Below are 18906 nucleotides of genomic sequence, written 5' to 3'. Positions count from 1 at the left end.
TAAAAATAATCCTAATTACTTTACTTAATTATAAAAAAATGGTTCATGAATCTTACCAAAAAAAAAAATTGGTTCATGAACTTGATAGTTACGGTCATTTTTTGTCTTGTAGTTAATAGGTTGCGTATGTGATTAATTTTTTTTCTATATTACTTGCACCCATCAAAATGTTACTAATTTAAGAGTTAATTCCACCGCTCTTCATGATGACACTTCATACGAATCTAGGAAATAACCTTACTACTTTTCTTTATATATAAGATAGAATTTATGAGTCTCAATGAGTCATAATCACCTTTTTTTCTTTTTAATCTTGGTTGCGTATGTGAAAAAACCTCCATATTATCTTTTACCTATATTGCTTTTCAAACAATCAAAATGTTTATAATTACGAGTTAAGGACTAATGAACAATATTTTACCACTATTCATTACATTACTTCTTACTATAAATTATAAACATAACCCTAACTAATTTGCATAAAAGGTGATTACATGAATCTTGATAGTCACAATCAACTTTTTAGTTATGTTGTCACAATCAACTTTTTAGTTATATTAGTCACAATCAACAATCAATATTATGGAATGATGTAAACACGTTTTTAAAAAGCACTTTTACAGTAAAGCACACAGACGATGCAAACACACCTCTATAAATAGGCAAGGACTTGCTTCTCCACTTCTCATCTCATTTCCAATCTCTCTCACAAACATAATACATCCCAAAATCAAACAGAGAAAAATGGCACAAGAGAACAAGTTCGTTTACACCCCTAGCGAAGCAGCAGAAGTGGGCATCCACGGCCCCCGTGACCTTCCAAAGCTGATGAAGAAGGCGATGTCTCTCGCTCGGGTTCCAATCTCCGAATTCGGAGTCGGAGTCGTTGGACTCACATCAAAGAGTGTGGTCTTCTTAGGGGTCAATGTCGAATTCAAAGGTGTTCCTCTTCATCACTCCATCCACGGCGAGCAATTCCTAGTCACCAACCTCGCTCTCAACTCCGTGGAATAACTCACTCATATAGCCGCCTCCGTTGACGCCATCGACTACGGTGCGCCATGTGGCCACTGCCGCCAGTTCTATCTGGAATTGGGCACCCCGCCTAAAGTCGAAATCCTGATCAAAAAACCAAAAGAGGGCAAAGACGAGTTCATGAGCCTCGACAGCCTCATGCCGGAGAGTTTCGGCCCTGACAGTCTCCTCCCGAAAGACTACCCTCTCCTTCTCGCGCAGCGCGATAACAAACTCGTCCTCTTGGACACCTCCGAAGAGATCTGCTCTGATCCAGAGGAGTGTCCCCATCTAAAGTGCAGGGCTCTAGCGGCGGCCAACAAATCGTACGCGCCGTACAGCGAATCTCCGTCGGGAGTGGCGCTGAAGTGCGATGACAAAGTGTACAGAGGATGGTACCTTGAATCTGTTGCGTATAACCCAAGTTTAGGGCCAGTACAAGCTGCGCTGGTTGATTTCGTGGCTCGTAGCGGAGGCAAACCATTCGAGGATATCACTGAAGCGGTCCTGGTGGAGAAGGGTGATGCGACGGTCGTTCAAGAGGACACGGCGAGGATTTTCTTGAAGAAGATAGCCCCCAACTGCGATTTCAAGGTCCTCCGTTGCAAGTAGCACTAAGAATATTGATGGCACGATGGTGATAGATATATAAAAAATGATATTATTAAGGAAAATAATACGCCGGTAGAGGATTACACTGGTCTTCGTTATAATCGTGTCGTAATTATTTATGAATGTCGTCAGTACCATATATATTCATAGTTATGTTCTGTTTTAGTCTTGGGTGCATCATGTTGTTACCTTTCGATAATGTCAATATAATATGATATAATTATACTTGTGTTTTGTTTTCGTCTTGACCTTTTAGTACTATATATTGTCAATGCAGTATTACGATCTCAAATCGCATCTCACTTAGAAATGTCACTTTACGAATATTATTTGTGAATTGCTTTTGTTCTTTTTGCAAAAGCAGCAGGAAAAAAATATCAAATAGATTGATGTCTTTGCATAACCTCATGAACTGTAACACCACAAAGATACGAGTAACCGTGATACAATCTACCGTAGATATTCTAACTAGCATTTTACGAATAAATATGTTTAGAAAAATCTATATTTCAAAGCATCAAAATATTACTGCTAAGACTACCTATTTTACTCCTATGATGACGTAAACACCTTTTGAAAAGTATATGATTCGAAATTCAAATATGCATGAACTATAAGTTTTTTTTATTTAAATTACTATATAAATCCATTGAAAAATGTTACTTAAGTGAGTAAGTGGAGGTTCCTAATAAAAATATTTTATAATCCAATTAATCACAGGTTATGTTACTTAACCAGGTGACCACAAAGTACACTGAGGGCTCTTGATGTGCAAGAAAAAGCAAAGCAATAAGATCTGATTTCTAGTATGAAGAACGGCTAATTCTTGATGAAAAATGAGCAAATTATATTCCTATATTTCACAAGTAACAGATGATTCAAACATGATCGTCGGTTCACATGTAAGCTCCTCGGTGATTCTTCATTACAGCCTTTGAAGTTGGATGAAAACAAATATTCAGAACGTTGATGGCCAGCTTGAGTCCTTCTTATGTTCTCTTGCTAAGGTAAAGAAGGGCTATATTCGGTTTCACCTTTTCTATGACTAGCCTCAAACTTAGAGAACAGCTGCTTTGGTGTTCTGTTTTTAATAGGATCTGTCAAATATTAGGAACCGTTTGCTTGATATTTATACAGTAGAACAGTTATAGAGAAGATAACCATGGCATAAATCATCTCTTCATGATCCACGTATCTGCAAAAGCTTTCCTTGTTAGGCTTTTGGAAGCATTACAAACACAAGTTTATTTTTCCGCCAGTTGTGATGCAGAAGCTTAATCATTATGATTTTAATTAACAAGTATGATGTGTGCAGTGTGCATAATGAATCGTACATTTTCACTGGTGTTTTCATCAATCACATACGCAACCAACAACACTACGAAATAAATAAAAAGTGTTTGTGGCTCCTAGAAATATCAAGATTCAAGAGTCATGAACCAATTTTTTCAAGCAGAGTAGTTAGGACTATTTTCTGTAATTTAGTACTAAGTAGAAACTATATATAAAGTAACGAAATGAAGGTTGGTATGTGAGTCAATAGTCTTAACAGTTAATAAGATAGGTTTATTAATAGGTATAATCCGTGATTTATATATCAAGGAACTAACAGAGAGAAAGAAAAAAATATATTCCAAAGTAAAAATGTCCAGTAAAAGTAAACATTAGTTATAGACTTATAGTTAGTTAAATTATTTTAAAATTATCATTAAACTATAAAGTATACACTAAAGATTTACCAGAAAATTAGGTCTCAGTTAATATAATAAACAAACAAGAGTCATAATTTGTAACAATGCTTCTGAATATTTATAAAAAATGGAAGAAAACAAAAGAAAAAAAATATTTAGTAAAGTGTATATATATGGGAAAAAGGTGTTATTGACCACTTAAAATTTTCTTTTGAGAAAACAGAGAAATTGATTCTCTGCGATGGCGACTGGCGGATCTATTCCAGCAGCGACCGGTGGATCTACTCCACCAACTCAAAATCGAAGCAAAATCAATAACGGTGTATAAAGACTTCAGAGTCTCTCGAATTTTTTTGGTATCTCTCTCTCTCTCTCTCTCTCTCTCTCTCTCTCTCTTTCTCAGTTTTTAAGAAGATTAATTTTGATTAGGGTTAGGAAAGGGTAATGTTATTCAACCCTTGCTTAACACGTTCATCAAATCTGGGGGAAAAGACCAATATGACAATAAATATCTTAATTTAAGTTGTGGTCAAAGGTAAGAGATTTGGTGTTTAGTTTTGAGTTATTTTCTAAACATAATAAAGAGAATAATTCTTTATAAAAAAACACTTTGTAAACCTTCAGTATCATTATCTTTCAAAACAAAAAAATAGATAAAATAAAAAAAAAAAAAAAAGTAAAAAAAAAAAGCTAATTACAAGCAAAACATAAGCAAAAAAGCTAATTACAAGCAAATTTGTTTCACATTTTATTGTTTGTTATGTATTATGTGTTTTTAGATAGATGTTTTCAGAGTCTTTTATGTTTTAATATTTTGTTCCATCAGCTGAGTATAAGGTTAACGTCCTCGCCAGAGTATAATGTTAAAATTACTCTATAATAGAGTTTCGATTCTAAAATAAAGTGGAATTGTAGATGCTCTAATGTGTTTATTTTAGTTTTGATACCATTCTGACAGTTGATCCTGAACAATTCGCAAGGATCATTACCTTGCCAACTCTTCAGAAGTTCCTGTGGGTATCCAAGCTGCTGAGCAATTGAACGCAATATATTGACTGTGCGAATAGAATCAGGAGGATGTCGAGCAACTACAACTGATAAACAAATCAACCAAACTATCATGATTCGACAACCGACCATCTTCCTGAAAAGAGATGAGGTTTTCAAGTCAATTGACAGATCGATCCGCGTTGTAAGATTTCTGCACAGATAAATCAAAATCGATGATGCAATGAAGATTGGAAATCAAAGAAGACAAATCAGAAGATCTGGTGCTTCTACATAAATCAATCTTACCTGATATGTGTAACTTATGTCGGTCTTGATAAACCCTAATCGGAGAATTTTCTAACTTGAATCGGGAAGATAGATGTTTGAACCCACGAGACACCTCAACAGATAGATGCACAAGGTTTCAGAGGCTCGTATATGCTCCCAGAATTGGATTCAAGCTTTAATTTTGTAAGAATTGCAGATCGGCGACAACTTTGGAGAGTCGCTAAGAAGAAGAAACGGAAATAGGAGGGAAGGAAAATAAAATAAAATTTAATATTTTTTAAAAGTTTCGAGTACCAAACAAGGAAATAAACCACCTGACATGACCTGACCCGACCCCGTGTATTTTAAATCTACTACAATCATAAGCTTTTTTTCTTTTCATTAAATTTCAAGTCATGGTTGTGAGTTGTCCTTATTTTTTTCCTAATTACCAATAATCGTAAAGCAAGTCATTAATAGGTATAATCCATGATTTATCAAGGAACTAACAAAAAAAAGAACTATATTCCATAAAGTTTAAATTATTATTATTTTGGTGCCACAACAAGAGTAATCATCATTTTATTACGTTGTTAACACTATCTACACTAAAATATTATACATATTAAATTATAATTATATAAAAAATAAATTGTCGTGCCATATTCCACGGAAAAAATATTATGTCGACTAATCACCATTTCCTATATAAACAACACAATTATAGATTGTCAAATAAACTACAAACTACTAGGAATACCCTGTGCTTTAAACACGGATCAACATTTTAACTTTTTTTAGCTTTAAACACGGATCAACATTTTAATTTTTTTAAATATAATAATTATAATTGCTATGTAAAGTTATTTTGTTTGAGATAATATTTATTTTAATTGTTCTGTAAATCTATTAGTCTTTTTGAATAATAATTATTTTAGAATACTATAGTATTTTATTTTTGACGTATATTACAGTTTTATATTGTTTGTTTGTTGAATTTGCATCATTATTTTGTGAAACATGAAGTAGTAATTTGAATATTATAATTGTGAACAAATAAAAATTATTAATTTATCATCTATAAAAATTTAGTTTTACCAACCCGCCAATGTGGAAATTAAAACACACATTTTTTATAGATCGAGTAATATATGTTCGTTTTAAAAAATTCAAATCACAGCAAATGCAAAAAAAAAATCTGCATTTTATTAATCATAGGTATTATATGAAAATTCCAAACAATTTGTAAATAAAAGAAAATAAAGATGATAGGAGAATCATAATTTGAAATCTTAACAAAATCTTTGAAATTTAATTATTAAAAATAATTATATTGTGTACTTGGATATAAAATCTTAGTTTTTGAAATTCTGATTGGTTTATATTTAAAAAAAAATATTTAGTAATTTCGTCCATAATTTATTCGAGAGAGAAAATATATTTTTTCCTAGATTTTTATATTTGATCTGTCATCGTTTTTTATTTTTTAATTAATTATCTTTATTTAATTAATTAACTAAGTTTAATTAAGTTTTTCTAATGGCAATTGAATGTAAATTTTTACACATTTTAAGGTTAGTTTCATATTTGTACTTCTCAATTAATATAGTAAGATTTCACAGAAAAAATAATTGAGTATTTTTTGAAAATATTTTGAGAGTTTTTGAGAATTAAAATTTTACGAAATGTAAATTAAATTTCAAATGGAGAATTCATGTATTTCGTCTAAATTTTTAGCCAATTTTTTTTAATAAAAATTGTATAATGGGTAATTATTGTAGAGAACAGTTATGAGACTTAAATTTTTTGATGGACAGGACTGGATGAGACGAGATAAGACGAGATGGAACGGGATATGATGAGATATAACGGAACGAGACGATACCAAACTAAAATTCAATATTTGGACTTAATACCAATACTGTACATACACTTAATTTATGTATTCCAAATAATAAATTCTAACTCACTTTTACACATTCAAAATTTATATAAAAAAATTATCTGTTACTCAATGTTAAAATTGTTTTTGGTAAGACACAATGTTAGATTTATGAAAAGAGTAATATTAACTAACATGTTGTTTGACGATTTCAGTCTATATAATACTTTCATCTTTCACTTTATTATAATAGTCTAAATTTATAAGAGTAATATTAACTAACATGTTGTTTGACGATTTCAGTCTATATAATACTACCATCTTTCACTTATTATAATAGTCTTCATGCGAAGCGAAGAAACCCATATACAGTAATTAAGTTATTTTTAGTAGCTAAACAAATACAGTAAATGAAATTAAAACTTAACTACATGTATTTTAGTCATAGAGATCTTGGAGCACACAAATATAATAAATTTTAAACATATGAAAATTTTACAATATTATTAATGTTTACACTTCTAAAAAATTATTTAAAATTAAAGGAGAGTATTATATAGCGAGCAGTTTGGATCAATATTGATAAAAAAAAAATTATTAATTTGGTGCTAAAATAAAGGTAATCATCATTTTATTATTTTGTTAACACCATCTATATTGAAAATATTATACATCTTTAAAATGATTAAATTATGATTATGTAAAAATAAAATTGTTGTGCCGTATACCACCGGTTAAATACTATGCCGACTAATTACCATTTCTTATATAGACAACACAATTATTGATTGTCAAATAAACTATAAACTATTTCACACAAAAAAAATTTGAGTATTTTTGAAAATATTTTGAGAGTTTTTGAGAATTCTAATTTTTACTAACTAAATGTAAATTAAATATCCAAATGGAGAATTCATGTATTTCGTCTAAATGTTTTAGCCAAACATTTTAATTAAAAAATTTATAATGGGTAATTATTATAGAGAATGGTTATAAGACAAAAATTTTGATGGAACATGAATGGATGAGACGTGACAAAACAAGATGGAACACGACATGATGAGATGTAACGGAACGAGGCAAGACCAAATTAAAACCAAACTAAAATTTGATATTTGGATTTAATACTAATATTGTATGTACACATAATTTATGTATTTTAAATAAAAAATTCTAATCAATTTTACGAATTTAAAATTTATATAAAACATTTGTCTAGTGTTGTAGCAGAGATTACTACCTAGTTACCAATAATCGTAAAGCAAGTTATTAATAGGTATAATCTGTGATTTATCAAGGAACTAAAAAAAATTGTATTCCATAAAGTAGCGTCCAGTAAAATCAGCTGTAAAAAAAAAATGTCAGGTAAAATTAAACATTAGTTTGTTAAATTATTTTAAAATCATCATTAAACTATATAGTATTCAAAAGAACTATATAGTATTAACATTAAGCAAGATTTAAAGTTGTATTCAAAAACTATATAGTATTCAAAAGCTCCATATCACCATTCCTTGCGGTTCGAACCTTCGACATCAGGAATAATTGCTAGGTGCGTGGCCAACTAGGCCACACAAATTATTTAACTTTTAATCAACATTTAATTTATATATAGTAATTGTTCTTGTCAAGTCGTTTAGTTCTAAAACAGGTCGGATATTAAGGACCCATTTGAAAGCCTCCCAAGATGCTTCCTAGTTTGCCTCCCACCGACTGGAATTGCAAATGGGGCTCTTGGTTCTTGGATCCTGTGGACCATTTGGATATGCCGTAATAAGCTGATCTTCGAACAAAGATCCATTTCTCCGATAAAGGCGATGACTCAAGCAATTACCCAAACCCGAGAATGGTACTTAAGCCAAACCCCAGAGAATCCAATGGTTCATACTTATGCACATCGACAACGCCTTGAGGAAACCCCAGACCTGATGCGTTGCTTCACGGATGCAGCTTGGAAGGAGGACTCCCGAGACGCGGGCTTTGGCTGGATCTTCACAAGTTTCTCCCCAAATTCTGAATAAACGGGCAGTTCAAATTCCCACCATGTCAGATCGCCGCTTATGGCGGAAGCGATAGCATTGTATTTGGCTCTGCAACACGCCTCTGATCTTGGTTATCGGAAACTTTTGTTCGCTTAAGATTCACAACAGCTGATCAAAGCGATTAATTTGGAATTTCACCCGAGGGAGATTCATGGGATTCTACATGATATCCTCTTGTTAGCATCGAGTTTCGAAAAAATCTTTTTCACCTTTGTTCCTCAAGAGAGGAACCGACGAGCGGATGAGATTGCGAAAAACTCTCTATCTAATTTAATTTCATTTAATGGTTTATACCTACCTATCCTTGTACCATCTGATGTAATTCCCCAGTTCAACCGGCCTTGCATGTACCAAACTTTGGCAAGTTAATGTAATTTGATTGAAAAAAAAAAAAAGCCTCCCAAGATGCTTAAGGAAGGTTGATTTAACCAATAGTAGGCGCGATAGGACAAGCTACCCATCTGTTGTTCGAGAAAGGTGGATTTTAATTTTGACTTTGTTAAGTAAAGTGACTTTAGTGATTGATTAACCCGGTTTGATAGTCCGGTTTAAGATCAATCAATTTGGGCTAAGTTGATTTGGTTTGGTTCATGGACAAACCAATTTGAAATTTTAATTAAATTAATGTTTGATTTAAAATAAATGCTGGATCGGATTTGATAGATTTTTTTTAAAAAGAATTCGATTTAGGGGTTAACAAAAATCGGTTTGTGTTGTGTTTGATTTGGCCATGGTTTTTACACACCAAAAATAAACTAAAATAATAAAAAAAATAATAATAATAAAATAGTCAACAGTCATGATTCTTTTTTTTGGTCTATTTTGGTTGTTTCTTTAATGTTTACCTCATTTTTTATTTGTCATATTTTTTGTTTTGGTATTTTTTTTTCTTTTGGTAACTATTTGATTTGTCATATTTGATATGAGACTAATGAATCTTTATTTAAATTTGGTTCAAATAACAGGGAATATATCTTCTATAACTAATGCAAGATTTTCTTGAGATATGTGTTAGACAATTTTTCAATCTTTAGATATATATTCTTTGTTTGACAAGAAAAAGATATATATTTCTTTATTTGATAAAAAAAAAAAGGATGCACACCATCTAATCCCTTATATAAAGAAAGATGATCATTTTGCTCTAAACCTAACCCAAAAAAAAAATTATCTTCACTAAAAAAGAGCTATTATGATGTCCGCACAAAAATTTCAACTTGCGTTTCTGCTCTTAACTTTTTGTCTTCTTTCTTCTCAATCCATTGCTCAAACAATTGGTAATATTGTATTTCTCTTTGTTTATTGATTGTTAAAAATAAACCCTAATAAAAACTTGATCTAATAACAACAAATTCTACATAACATTTAAAGTCTTTAAAACTCTATTAACATTTAAAATAATTTTGATCTACATTGATGCATCCATATATTTTGTATCATCACCTACCATAAGATTTCAAATTCCTTAGTAAAAACTATTCTCTTGACTTAAAATCCGGATCATATTTTGTTGTTGTTGTAAAACAGTAAAAGTATGATGTATGTCATCATATAAAAAAAAAACGAAAGCAAAAGACTAAATAGTATATATTGATATTTTTGGATCAAAATCTTGATTTTTTAAATAAAAAAATAATTAATAACACATGACCCTACTTATGCTTTTTTTAGTCAGCAGTCATATGATTCTTTGGTTTGTCTAAATAATTTTCCTAAAACTAAAAAGAGTTAACTAATTTTATTTTTTTAATTTAAATTTGGTATTTGCAGCAGAGAAAATGGCTATAATTGATACTACAAGATTTTCATGAGATATGTATAGACATTTTTGCAATATTGGTTGGTTACGCGATGTTTCACAATGGCTATGTAGACACAGTCACGAATACCAAAACAGATATTCTTGTGTTTCATTTGTTAAGAGGAAGAAGAAAGCGACGAAGATGCTGTGTGCATTGTCAGCTTCTCTTCATCATCTTCCAAGACGAACAACATCTCTGTATTCCTACACATGCCATGAACCAGAACAACGGGCAAACCAGCCATAACCCCGATCATAATACCGCGGGATACATCTGTTAATAGAAATATACCGATCGTGAGGACCAACAAAACCAGCACCAAATTAGAATCATCGATCACATTGCCAAATATCACCCATGGTTCATTATCCCGGGAGTAGACATATATCCATGCGACTATCAAGATAAAGAAGACAGAAAGGTGGACGGGTCGCCAGAGCATGCTGATGAAGATAGAAACAATGAAGATGATAATGTAGTTTGTTCGAAAGATCATGATGTTGGTTTTGATTCGTTCGGTAGCTACACTAAAGGACACAGGAAGGCTAAAGGCACTACACTGGACAAGTTCAAGCCATGGCCTTTGAGAGCTAAGGCCTAACGAGATCAATTCTTTGGCTCGTCCTAATAAGCTCAGGCTCGACGAGGTATTTGCTTGGGATGGTATAGTGCCATAGGTTGTCATATTCTTTCACAAGCGACAAACAGCAAAAAAAAAAGAAAAGAAAGAAACAGAGAACATCACCACAGGAAACTATATTGAAAAGAAACTGCTGGTACCTAATTTGAAGAAATAAAACTGTTTGCTTGATGTTTCTGATCTGAGGTAGTCAGGTCACCTCTCTTATTTGGGAATGTTTTATTTCAGGACACCAGAAGAGAGGCAGATACGTATTACAATGTACTAATAATGGAAAGGAGAGATATATCAAAGGAATGGATGAATACCCTTAAACTTCTCTTATCAAATCATTAATACTATAATGAGACTGTTCATTACAAGTAGGAAAAACCAATTCTTTAACAGAGTCTATTCTTCAATAGACCTAAGAACATTTAAACAACTCAAAGTAGGATACATGCACATTGACATAGCGGAGATATATCCTTTGACCATAGTCTCTGATGTTACCTTCACTGGCTGCTAGCATCTGAAGCAATAGCCTCACCGCGATAAACTCTCCATGGTCCTCGATAGAATACTGGCTTCATCAGAGGCACCGTTTTCCCAGGGTGCTCTTCCCAAAACTTCTCCTGTTTACAGAGAGAGAGTAGAGTAACATTAAAGTTCACACTTGAAAAACAAACAAGAGAGCATAAACTTATTCTAACCACAAAACAGTGTAAGAAACACATTGTCAAGAATTCTCAATACCTACAGAACAATGGAATTAGATTACAAGATACTAATCAAGACAACATAATAGTTTGGTTGAAAGACCTAATGAAGAACAAATTCAAGTCTAGGTTTTTCCTTGTTCACGACAATCATCAAATCATTAACAATGAAGCAATTGATCCAGTTTCTATCACATTTTGAACCCTAGCATTAGCCAAACACGAGAATCAGATAAGAACCCACAAATCTAGCTCACCTTGTAGAGCTGCTCTGTAACTGCAGCGCCGATGACGCCGGTGTAAAAGGCGGCGACATAGATAGTAATCAAAGCCGTGAAGGTTTTTGGCCGGCGGTAAGGTTCGATCATTTCCCATACAGCAAATCTCTCGAACTTGTTGTAGTTATAATCAGCGTATTTCCTCCATAGTTGGCTCCACACTCCTCCTCCTCCTTGCATATCTTCGCCGAATTTTGGATTTTGCTGTTTCGCGGTGGCGCGTGGGAACCTGAGGAAAGAATCCGAAATTGGAAAGGCCAAGACTTTAAAACGTTGAAATGTTTACCAAACAGTCCTCATATTCGTACAAGTTTTAGTTTTCAGTCCTTAACTTTACTTTAGATCCACTTTAAGTCTTAGAGCTCAATGTAAACTAAGTTAGCATATAGTTCTTGTAAATTTGTAGTCATTGTGTTATATCATAACAACACATGGTTCGTGTAACAAAACTATGCAAATCAGAGTTATTTAACGTCACACATGTATGCATTTACATCAATAAGATTTGCTTTCAAGCAATAAAGACAAGAGCAGTAGTGAAAATACATTTGCAATTGACTATTAGCATAAGAATAGTAACCGGATTCAGGGAGTATTCTTTTACACCAAAAAATATGACGATATACAGAATTTTTAAGCTTAGTATTTGCTTGAGCAACCAAAGATTGTTGCACTAGTAAATCTAAAAGCCTGACACTTCAACTTGATCCAGCTGGTTTGGCTAAGGTTAATCCTTCAGGTATCTTGGCTGGACCGAGGCTGCAACGATCGGTATTGTGCAGTCGGATGGCATCTTTTATCTTCTGAAACTGAAAACATACAAATGTTCAAAGAAGATGATGTCAGAATAGTTATCAGAGACGGACTTCAAATCGCATTCAACAAGTTTTGATCTATCAAAAGGTTGAATTCCCAATGGTATCAGTATCAAGCAAAGGGTTTTCTAATATTTGATAGAGATCCTATCGACATGCCAAGCTCTAGACATGGAAAAGGTGAAACCTAATAGTCTTCTTCTTTACCTTAGCAAGAGAACATGAGAAGGACTCAAGCTGGCCATCAGCTCCACGGTAAAAGTGGAAGTAAGGAAGCACTCTCACGTTCAAACTCTTGCACATCGGTTTATTCTCATCAAAGTTTACTTTCAGGAACACTATATCCGAATGTTCCACTGCTGTCTTGCAAAGCTGAAAAGAGACACAAGAAACATCTCAATTTCATTTCAGAATCACGAAAGAGAAAATGGAACTCGTATAGCTACATCGAACAGATAAGTCAAGTCACAGTAGGTAGTAAACATGACACTAACCTTTGGGAACAATGCTCTGCAAGAAGCACACCAAGTTCCATAAAACTCTACAATGACTAATCTTTCCCCTGCTCCGCTTAAAGCGCTCAAGAATTCTTCAGTAGAATGAATGTCTACCATGTTTGGAGCATTCCTCTCCCACCATTTTGGTGGCTCTGTCTCTGCTACATTTTCATCTACCTAAAACCACAAACACACATCACAAACTTTAACCAATGGGCATCACCGTCTCTAAAGAAAAAAATTGAAACTTTAGACTACTTTCTAATCATCTAAAATGGGATAAGATTCTATAGCACATTATTACAGTACCAGGAATCAATGAGATTCAGAAAACAGCTAAAGGACATAACTTTAGCATAAAAGTCCCAATTCACGTTTGAAGCTCAATCAATTTCCAAAAGGGTATGTGAATTTACGGACAGAAACAGCTCAAAGCCACGACATTTTTTACCTTGACAAGAACCACATGGCTCTTGGGTCGTCTAAGGGGGATATGGCTTCCGAGACCAGAAGATGGGTGACAATGAGAAGACGAGCACGACGGAGAAGATGAGAGCAGACGCAATCTCTTGTCGGAATTCAGATTCGAATTTTGAGGTAAGCAAGGTAGCAGAGGATTAAGAGCGGTGGCGAAGGATGTGAAGGATGAGGATACGCGAAGAGCCTGAACCGACGTCGTCGTTAACCGCACAACTCCAGCCATCTACAGAGATAGAGAAGAAATTGAGATTGTTCTTGGTTTTGTCTTCTCCGAGAGAGATTCTCTAGGAGAAGAAGATCAGAAAACTGTCTGGTTCAGATTCCAGTGATATATTTCTCTCATCAATCAATCATCATGTCTCCAAATATACATAGACGCGAATTTAACAAATTCAGCGTTTTGGAACGCCGTCATCCACTTGGCGTTTTGTCGCAACGTTAGCGTTGAAAAGTGTAAACGCGTTTTTGGTTTCTCCGTTAGAATCGTGTTTTAACACGGAACAGTAATGGTGGCTTTATGGTCAAGCTGTCTTTACACACTCACAAGAAAGTTATGACTTAAATGCCATTTCTGTTTTTATTTGTTATTTGGGGCCCCAACTTAAAATTGATGTACAACACGCAAAAATCTAAAGAAATTTTTCAAAAATATCAACTTGTTTAGGAATTCGTTTTAAAGGCGATTTGGGTTTCACTCGATTCACATTTTTGATCAATCAAATGTAGAATATATAGACTACTTAGGTTTGACAAGCTTTCTAGGAAGGTTTTTGTTCTGTCTAAGGAATAAGTGAATCTGTTCTTTTACAAAACATAAGCAAGTGAGTGATGAGGAACAAAAAAAACATGACATTTAATGCAATAAATCATTGTAAGAAAATAGCAAATAGGACACTTCATTGATAAGTACTGGATTCCCAAATGTGTTTGTGTTGTTTGATAACTCCAACATTATATTAGTTTACTACCTTTAACTTCTTACCAATTATTGGAACAGAAAGAAAACAATTGAGCCTGTAACTACAAAATATTGAGTATCCAATTCAAAGAATTGTGTTTCTAAGGATGAAAGAAAAAAAGCATCCAATCTTGGCATCAAATGTCAAAAACAAGTTTTAACGATTACATAATCCATACTATTACAATAAGTCTAGTACAACTTCTAGTTGAAATCGTACAAAAACAGCATACATATCAAAACGCTTAAAAAGTCTAACAGATCAAATGCTTAAACTGCCTTTTATTGACAGAAGAATGAACTTACCCTACTTTGCTTACGCGCACGGCAAGAGAACGTGTGAAGGAAACTCATCAGATCCATTGTTTGGTGCAGCCTTGAGTCCTAGAATCGAACTGATCACATTGTATATCTCAACATTCTCAAAAGAAGTCACTTTCCTTCCTTTTGCGAACATAGGACCATGCCCGATGAATATAGTCCTCATGGAAAAGAAGGCATTGTCATACCCGTGAGCTCCACCACATTCCTTGGCTTTACTTTTCTTCTGCTTTACCGTGAAGCCCTCATCCACTAGTCCTATGATAGACGGGATCCTGTCACTGTTTGCGTAATGCAGCCTGCTAGGTAAATCCTCTTTGAGATAAACCTTCAAGTACTTACCATTCTCTACTTTACCAGAGCTCAACCCTTCGTTTATCTTAGCCACTATATCCGCTGCATTGTGCCCTGAAGGTGGTTGAATCGCTAGCACCGGTGTGTAGTAGTGAATCCAACTACTAGGGATTGTGATCCAAGGAGCTAAATCATCCAGAACAACTACTTTTTTATCACAAGTGCCAACCATTCCATGATCACCAACCATAATCATTGTCACATCCTCAAAGATCCCTCTTTTTTCTAACCCATCGATTAATCTTCCTATTAACCGATCAATGTTAACTACAGCTTCAGTGATCAGAGGATCATCAGGGCCAACTTGGTGACCTTCATGATCAGGATCTTCAAAGTAAAGAGTCATGAAACTAGGTATTTCGCTACTAGGCAAATCGAAATAGCTCAAGATAGTATCAACCCTATCATCAAAAGGAACAGAGCCATTGTAGATTTGACAGAAACCTTCAGGACAATTCCAAGAGCCTTTGTGTACCTCAGAGCCAGGCCAGAAGTAAGTAGCAGCCTTAAGCCCTTGGTTGACTACTGTTTCCCACAATGGCTCACCTAACCACCACTTTGGTTCGTGACTAGACATTGTGAAGACGTCCCCTGTTTCTGGATCAACGAATCTGTTGTTGATGATTCCATGATAAGCTGGGTACAAACCTGTGACGATGGAGTAATGGTTAGGGAAAGTTAATGTCGGATAAACAGGGATGAGACCAGTCTCGGCTTCGGTTCCGTTGGCGATTAATCTGTGGATGCTCGGCAGATTGGTCTTGAATTGGTACCCGAAACGAAACCCATCAGAGGAAATCAAAAGAACCACAGGCTTGTCGAGTTTCTTGAGAGGACGAGCAACGACGGATCTGTCGAAAGCTGGAGACTTTGAGACTTGGTTTAAGGAAAGGACGGGTTTTTGAGAAGAGAAGAAGAGGAATGCGAAAGCTGAAGCTGCGGATAGAGCGATGCAGGTGACGAGAAGGAGAGATGAAAAGATGAAGCAGCTTGAGATACTCTTAGTGGTGGAAGAATCAGAATCGGATGGAGTTGTGTGATTGTTGTTGAGAAGTGCGATTGATTGGCTTGGTTGGTCTTGGTCTTCTTCTGGTGAGGATTTGTTTTTTTTCGATGATAATGTGTCGCCTGACATCATTGATTCCTCTTCTCCTTAACCAATCGGTCTGATGCTTCTTTCTTCTACTCAAATTATAGAAAGTTGAAAACTTTTTAGTTCAGATCTTTTGATTGAGTTAAAGTCTTAAAGAAACACAATGAGATGTGAGTTTAGTACTTGGGAGTAGTTTAGTAGCGACTTCTCCACATTACGTTTTCGATGGATCTGAATCTGCCACGTTTCCCAGTAAGTCCTCAACTTTATTAGTCAACTGCTGAGTGAGTAAAGCAAGACTTAGCTTCTATACGCCGTCGTTTCGTATCTTAGCTTTGGGGAAGCTCCCTACACGCTTGTGCGACGCCGTGTCATATTAACAATCGCCGACTCTGTCAACGTCTTCCAGGTCAGTTTTCTCTTTATCAGTGTATCAGTGTGCGCTTATACACGCTGATTTGCACGAAAGATTCCAAATTTGCTTGTTTGATTGCAACCCATGAATCCTAGATGTTTACTAGAAGCTTGTATCAGTAGAAATTAGGTTTTTCATTGAATCTCTATATTCATAGGTGTATATGTATCTGCGGCATGGTATACGATCGATGTTATGGAAGTTATATGTTTGCCTATGCCAATTTAAAATGTGATAGATTATCCAATAGGATCCTCCTGCTTCACCAAATGAAAATCTTTTTTTTTCAATTAGGTCTTGTAATTGGTCTGATTAAGTTTGATCTCTGTCTATATTTGTATGAGTGTGTGTGGTAATATTATCTACTGGAACGTACTGAGTGAGGACTTTGATGAGACATGCTTGACCTATGTTGTTGCAACTGGTCTTAAAAAAAACACAGTTTGTTTCTTAAATGTTGATCCAGAATGCCAGCAGTCTGATAAAGTCAATCTGACAAGTTTTCTCAATGTGGCTCATGTGTTTTGATCTCAGAAATGTTACCGTGTCCAGAATTTAGTTGAAGTGCACTTCTTTAGTTTGCAAAGTAAATTGACTTGCTCCTCCTCTCTGCTCAAGACTATGTTTGCTTTTGTTATTCCCTTGGTGGATGATATCGTTGGATTGTAGTGATTTCCTTCAAGGGTTAAAAACTTGGAATTCGCTTAGGCATTGGAAGATCCTATTTAGTTTGTTATGAAAATCGAGTTCTTGAGGAAAATGTAATTGTTTTTGAATTGTATGTTTTGTCCATCAGATCTTAAGTTTATTTATCTTTGTGTCACTAAATGTTCAGTTATGAGATTATGGTTCTTGGCATAGATGCAGACTGATAGAGATAAGCTCCAATGGATCCTAAATTAGATACATATATTTGTTTAAATATTTGAACATGTGTTTCTGAGTTTGTCTCTCGGCTTGGCTCTGTTAATCTATGTAGAAGGGTGATAGGAAGTATCTCTCTGTGAAACATCTTCAGTTTCTCAAGTTCCTAATTGTATCTGAATGTTTCTCCCCAAATACTAACTATAACTTGCTGTTTTATTAGCAAATTTGCAGGTAGAATGGCATTATTCTCGATAGAGAAAGAAAAAATACAACTTGATATCCGAGAGTCGTGAAGAATTATCAAACTGCTCCAAACCAAAAGACATCTGGAACGTGTATGATTCTTACATTTTTCATCTTTTGATTTAAGCAAGTTGATAACTCTTTTTGTCTCTCGAAACCGTACCAGTTTCCGAAACTGAATGATCCAAGAAAAGCTCATCAGCTGCTGAAGCTTGAAGTCATAGCTAAAGCATATACTTGGCTAGAGCCTGGTTTTATTTACTTTCACTAATTTTTTATTCAGCATACCATCACGTTCGTTGATGTTAACATAATGAAAATTTTAACTATGACTAGCTTTTTTGGAACAATTTGCAGGTGGAATGTACAATGACGACTCTGATATACGAAAATCTTGCAAAGGGTTATTTGGCTCACAAGAGGGAATTGGTGGTTTTTAGCAAGAATGATCCGATCCTTTCCCTAATATAAATGGAACCGGTTTGTTCATAGATGAAATCCGAGTTAGAGTAACAGGCTTTGGTTCTTAGTCATCCTCGCTTACTCTCACTCATTTCACTTCTTTAGTGATAGCATGATAGGTTGATTTGGTTCAGGTGAATGCATATTCTGGTTTGTTACTCTTATCTATTGTGGGAAACTAGTATTAGTAACAATATATAATCATTTCCCGTAGCAACCTTGTTTGTTGTGTAGCACGTTCTTGATAGATTCGAGGTTAATACCGTGACATGCACATGTCAGTATTACGTTTTTGGCGCAGCCACTCGATGTTTTAAAACTTAACCAAGAAAATCGAATCTTGACATAAGCTCTACGCAGTAGTCACATGGTTTTCTGAAAAGGAATAATATATTAATTATTTATGTTAGTATGTATCTTCATCAATGAAGTTCTGTTCTTATTTCTATGCAAATATTTTGCAACTTTATTTGATGACAATACAA

At 34.4% G+C, this 18906-nt stretch overlaps 3 protein-coding genes, 1 long non-coding RNA gene and 2 pseudogenes across 7 annotated transcripts; 2 read left to right on the top strand and 4 right to left on the bottom strand.

Annotated features, from left to right (window-relative positions):
• Positions 1 to 692: 692 nt before the first annotated feature.
• On the top strand, positions 693 to 1851 carry LOC104721904 (cytidine deaminase 6 pseudogene; annotated as a pseudogene). Its single transcript, XR_015571144.1, has one exon. The product of XR_015571144.1 is annotated as a cytidine deaminase 6 pseudogene (transcript).
• Positions 1852 to 10234: 8383 nt separating this feature from the next.
• LOC104721903 (PRA1 family protein C pseudogene) lies at positions 10235 to 11112 on the bottom strand (annotated as a pseudogene).
• A 133-nt stretch (positions 11113 to 11245) lies between these two features.
• LOC104721902 (uncharacterized protein At4g29660-like) lies at positions 11246 to 12209 on the bottom strand. The gene is made up of 2 exons (XM_010439979.2): positions 11896 to 12209; positions 11246 to 11554 (listed from the first exon to the last, which is right to left on the bottom strand). Exons 1-2 carry the CDS (start codon positions 12094 to 12096, stop codon positions 11435 to 11437), a joined length of 321 nt encoding a protein of 106 aa, XP_010438281.1. The 5' UTR covers positions 12097 to 12209; the 3' UTR covers positions 11246 to 11434.
• Positions 12210 to 12450: 241 nt separating this feature from the next.
• Positions 12451 to 14250, bottom strand: LOC104721901 (thioredoxin-like 2-2, chloroplastic). The gene is made up of 4 exons (XM_010439978.3): positions 13680 to 14250; positions 13226 to 13405; positions 12939 to 13103; positions 12451 to 12725 (listed from the first exon to the last, which is right to left on the bottom strand). The coding sequence occupies exons 1-4, from the start codon at positions 13929 to 13931 to the stop codon at positions 12615 to 12617; spliced, it is 708 nt and encodes a 235-aa protein (XP_010438280.1). The 5' UTR covers positions 13932 to 14250; the 3' UTR covers positions 12451 to 12614.
• Positions 14251 to 14774: 524 nt separating this feature from the next.
• LOC104721900 (Alkaline-phosphatase-like family protein) lies at positions 14775 to 16699 on the bottom strand. The gene has a single exon (XM_010439977.3). The coding sequence runs from the start codon at positions 16477 to 16479 to the stop codon at positions 14983 to 14985; it is 1497 nt and encodes a 498-aa protein (XP_010438279.1). The 5' UTR covers positions 16480 to 16699; the 3' UTR covers positions 14775 to 14982.
• Positions 16700 to 16711: 12 nt separating this feature from the next.
• On the top strand, positions 16712 to 18638 carry LOC147933658 (uncharacterized). Of its 3 annotated transcripts, none has more exons than XR_015572523.1 (4): positions 16712 to 16843; positions 17937 to 18051; positions 18126 to 18210; positions 18317 to 18638. It is a non-coding gene; the product is annotated as an uncharacterized LOC147933658 (long non-coding RNA). The 3 variants fall into 3 exon arrangements; XR_015572525.1 differs by having other exon boundaries at positions 16744 to 16843; positions 17948 to 18051; XR_015572524.1 differs by lacking the exon at positions 18126 to 18210 and having other exon boundaries at positions 16733 to 16843; positions 17948 to 18051.
• Positions 18639 to 18906: the final 268 nt, after the last annotated feature.

Source organism: Camelina sativa, chromosome 11, assembly GCF_030686135.1.
Source record: "Camelina sativa cultivar CO46 ecotype springtype chromosome 11, ASM3068613v1".
In the NCBI taxonomy this organism is placed as follows: domain Eukaryota; kingdom Viridiplantae; phylum Streptophyta; class Magnoliopsida; order Brassicales; family Brassicaceae; genus Camelina; species Camelina sativa.
The sequence above is the reverse complement of the archived record's forward strand: the minus strand, read 5'-3'. Positions and strand labels throughout refer to the sequence as shown.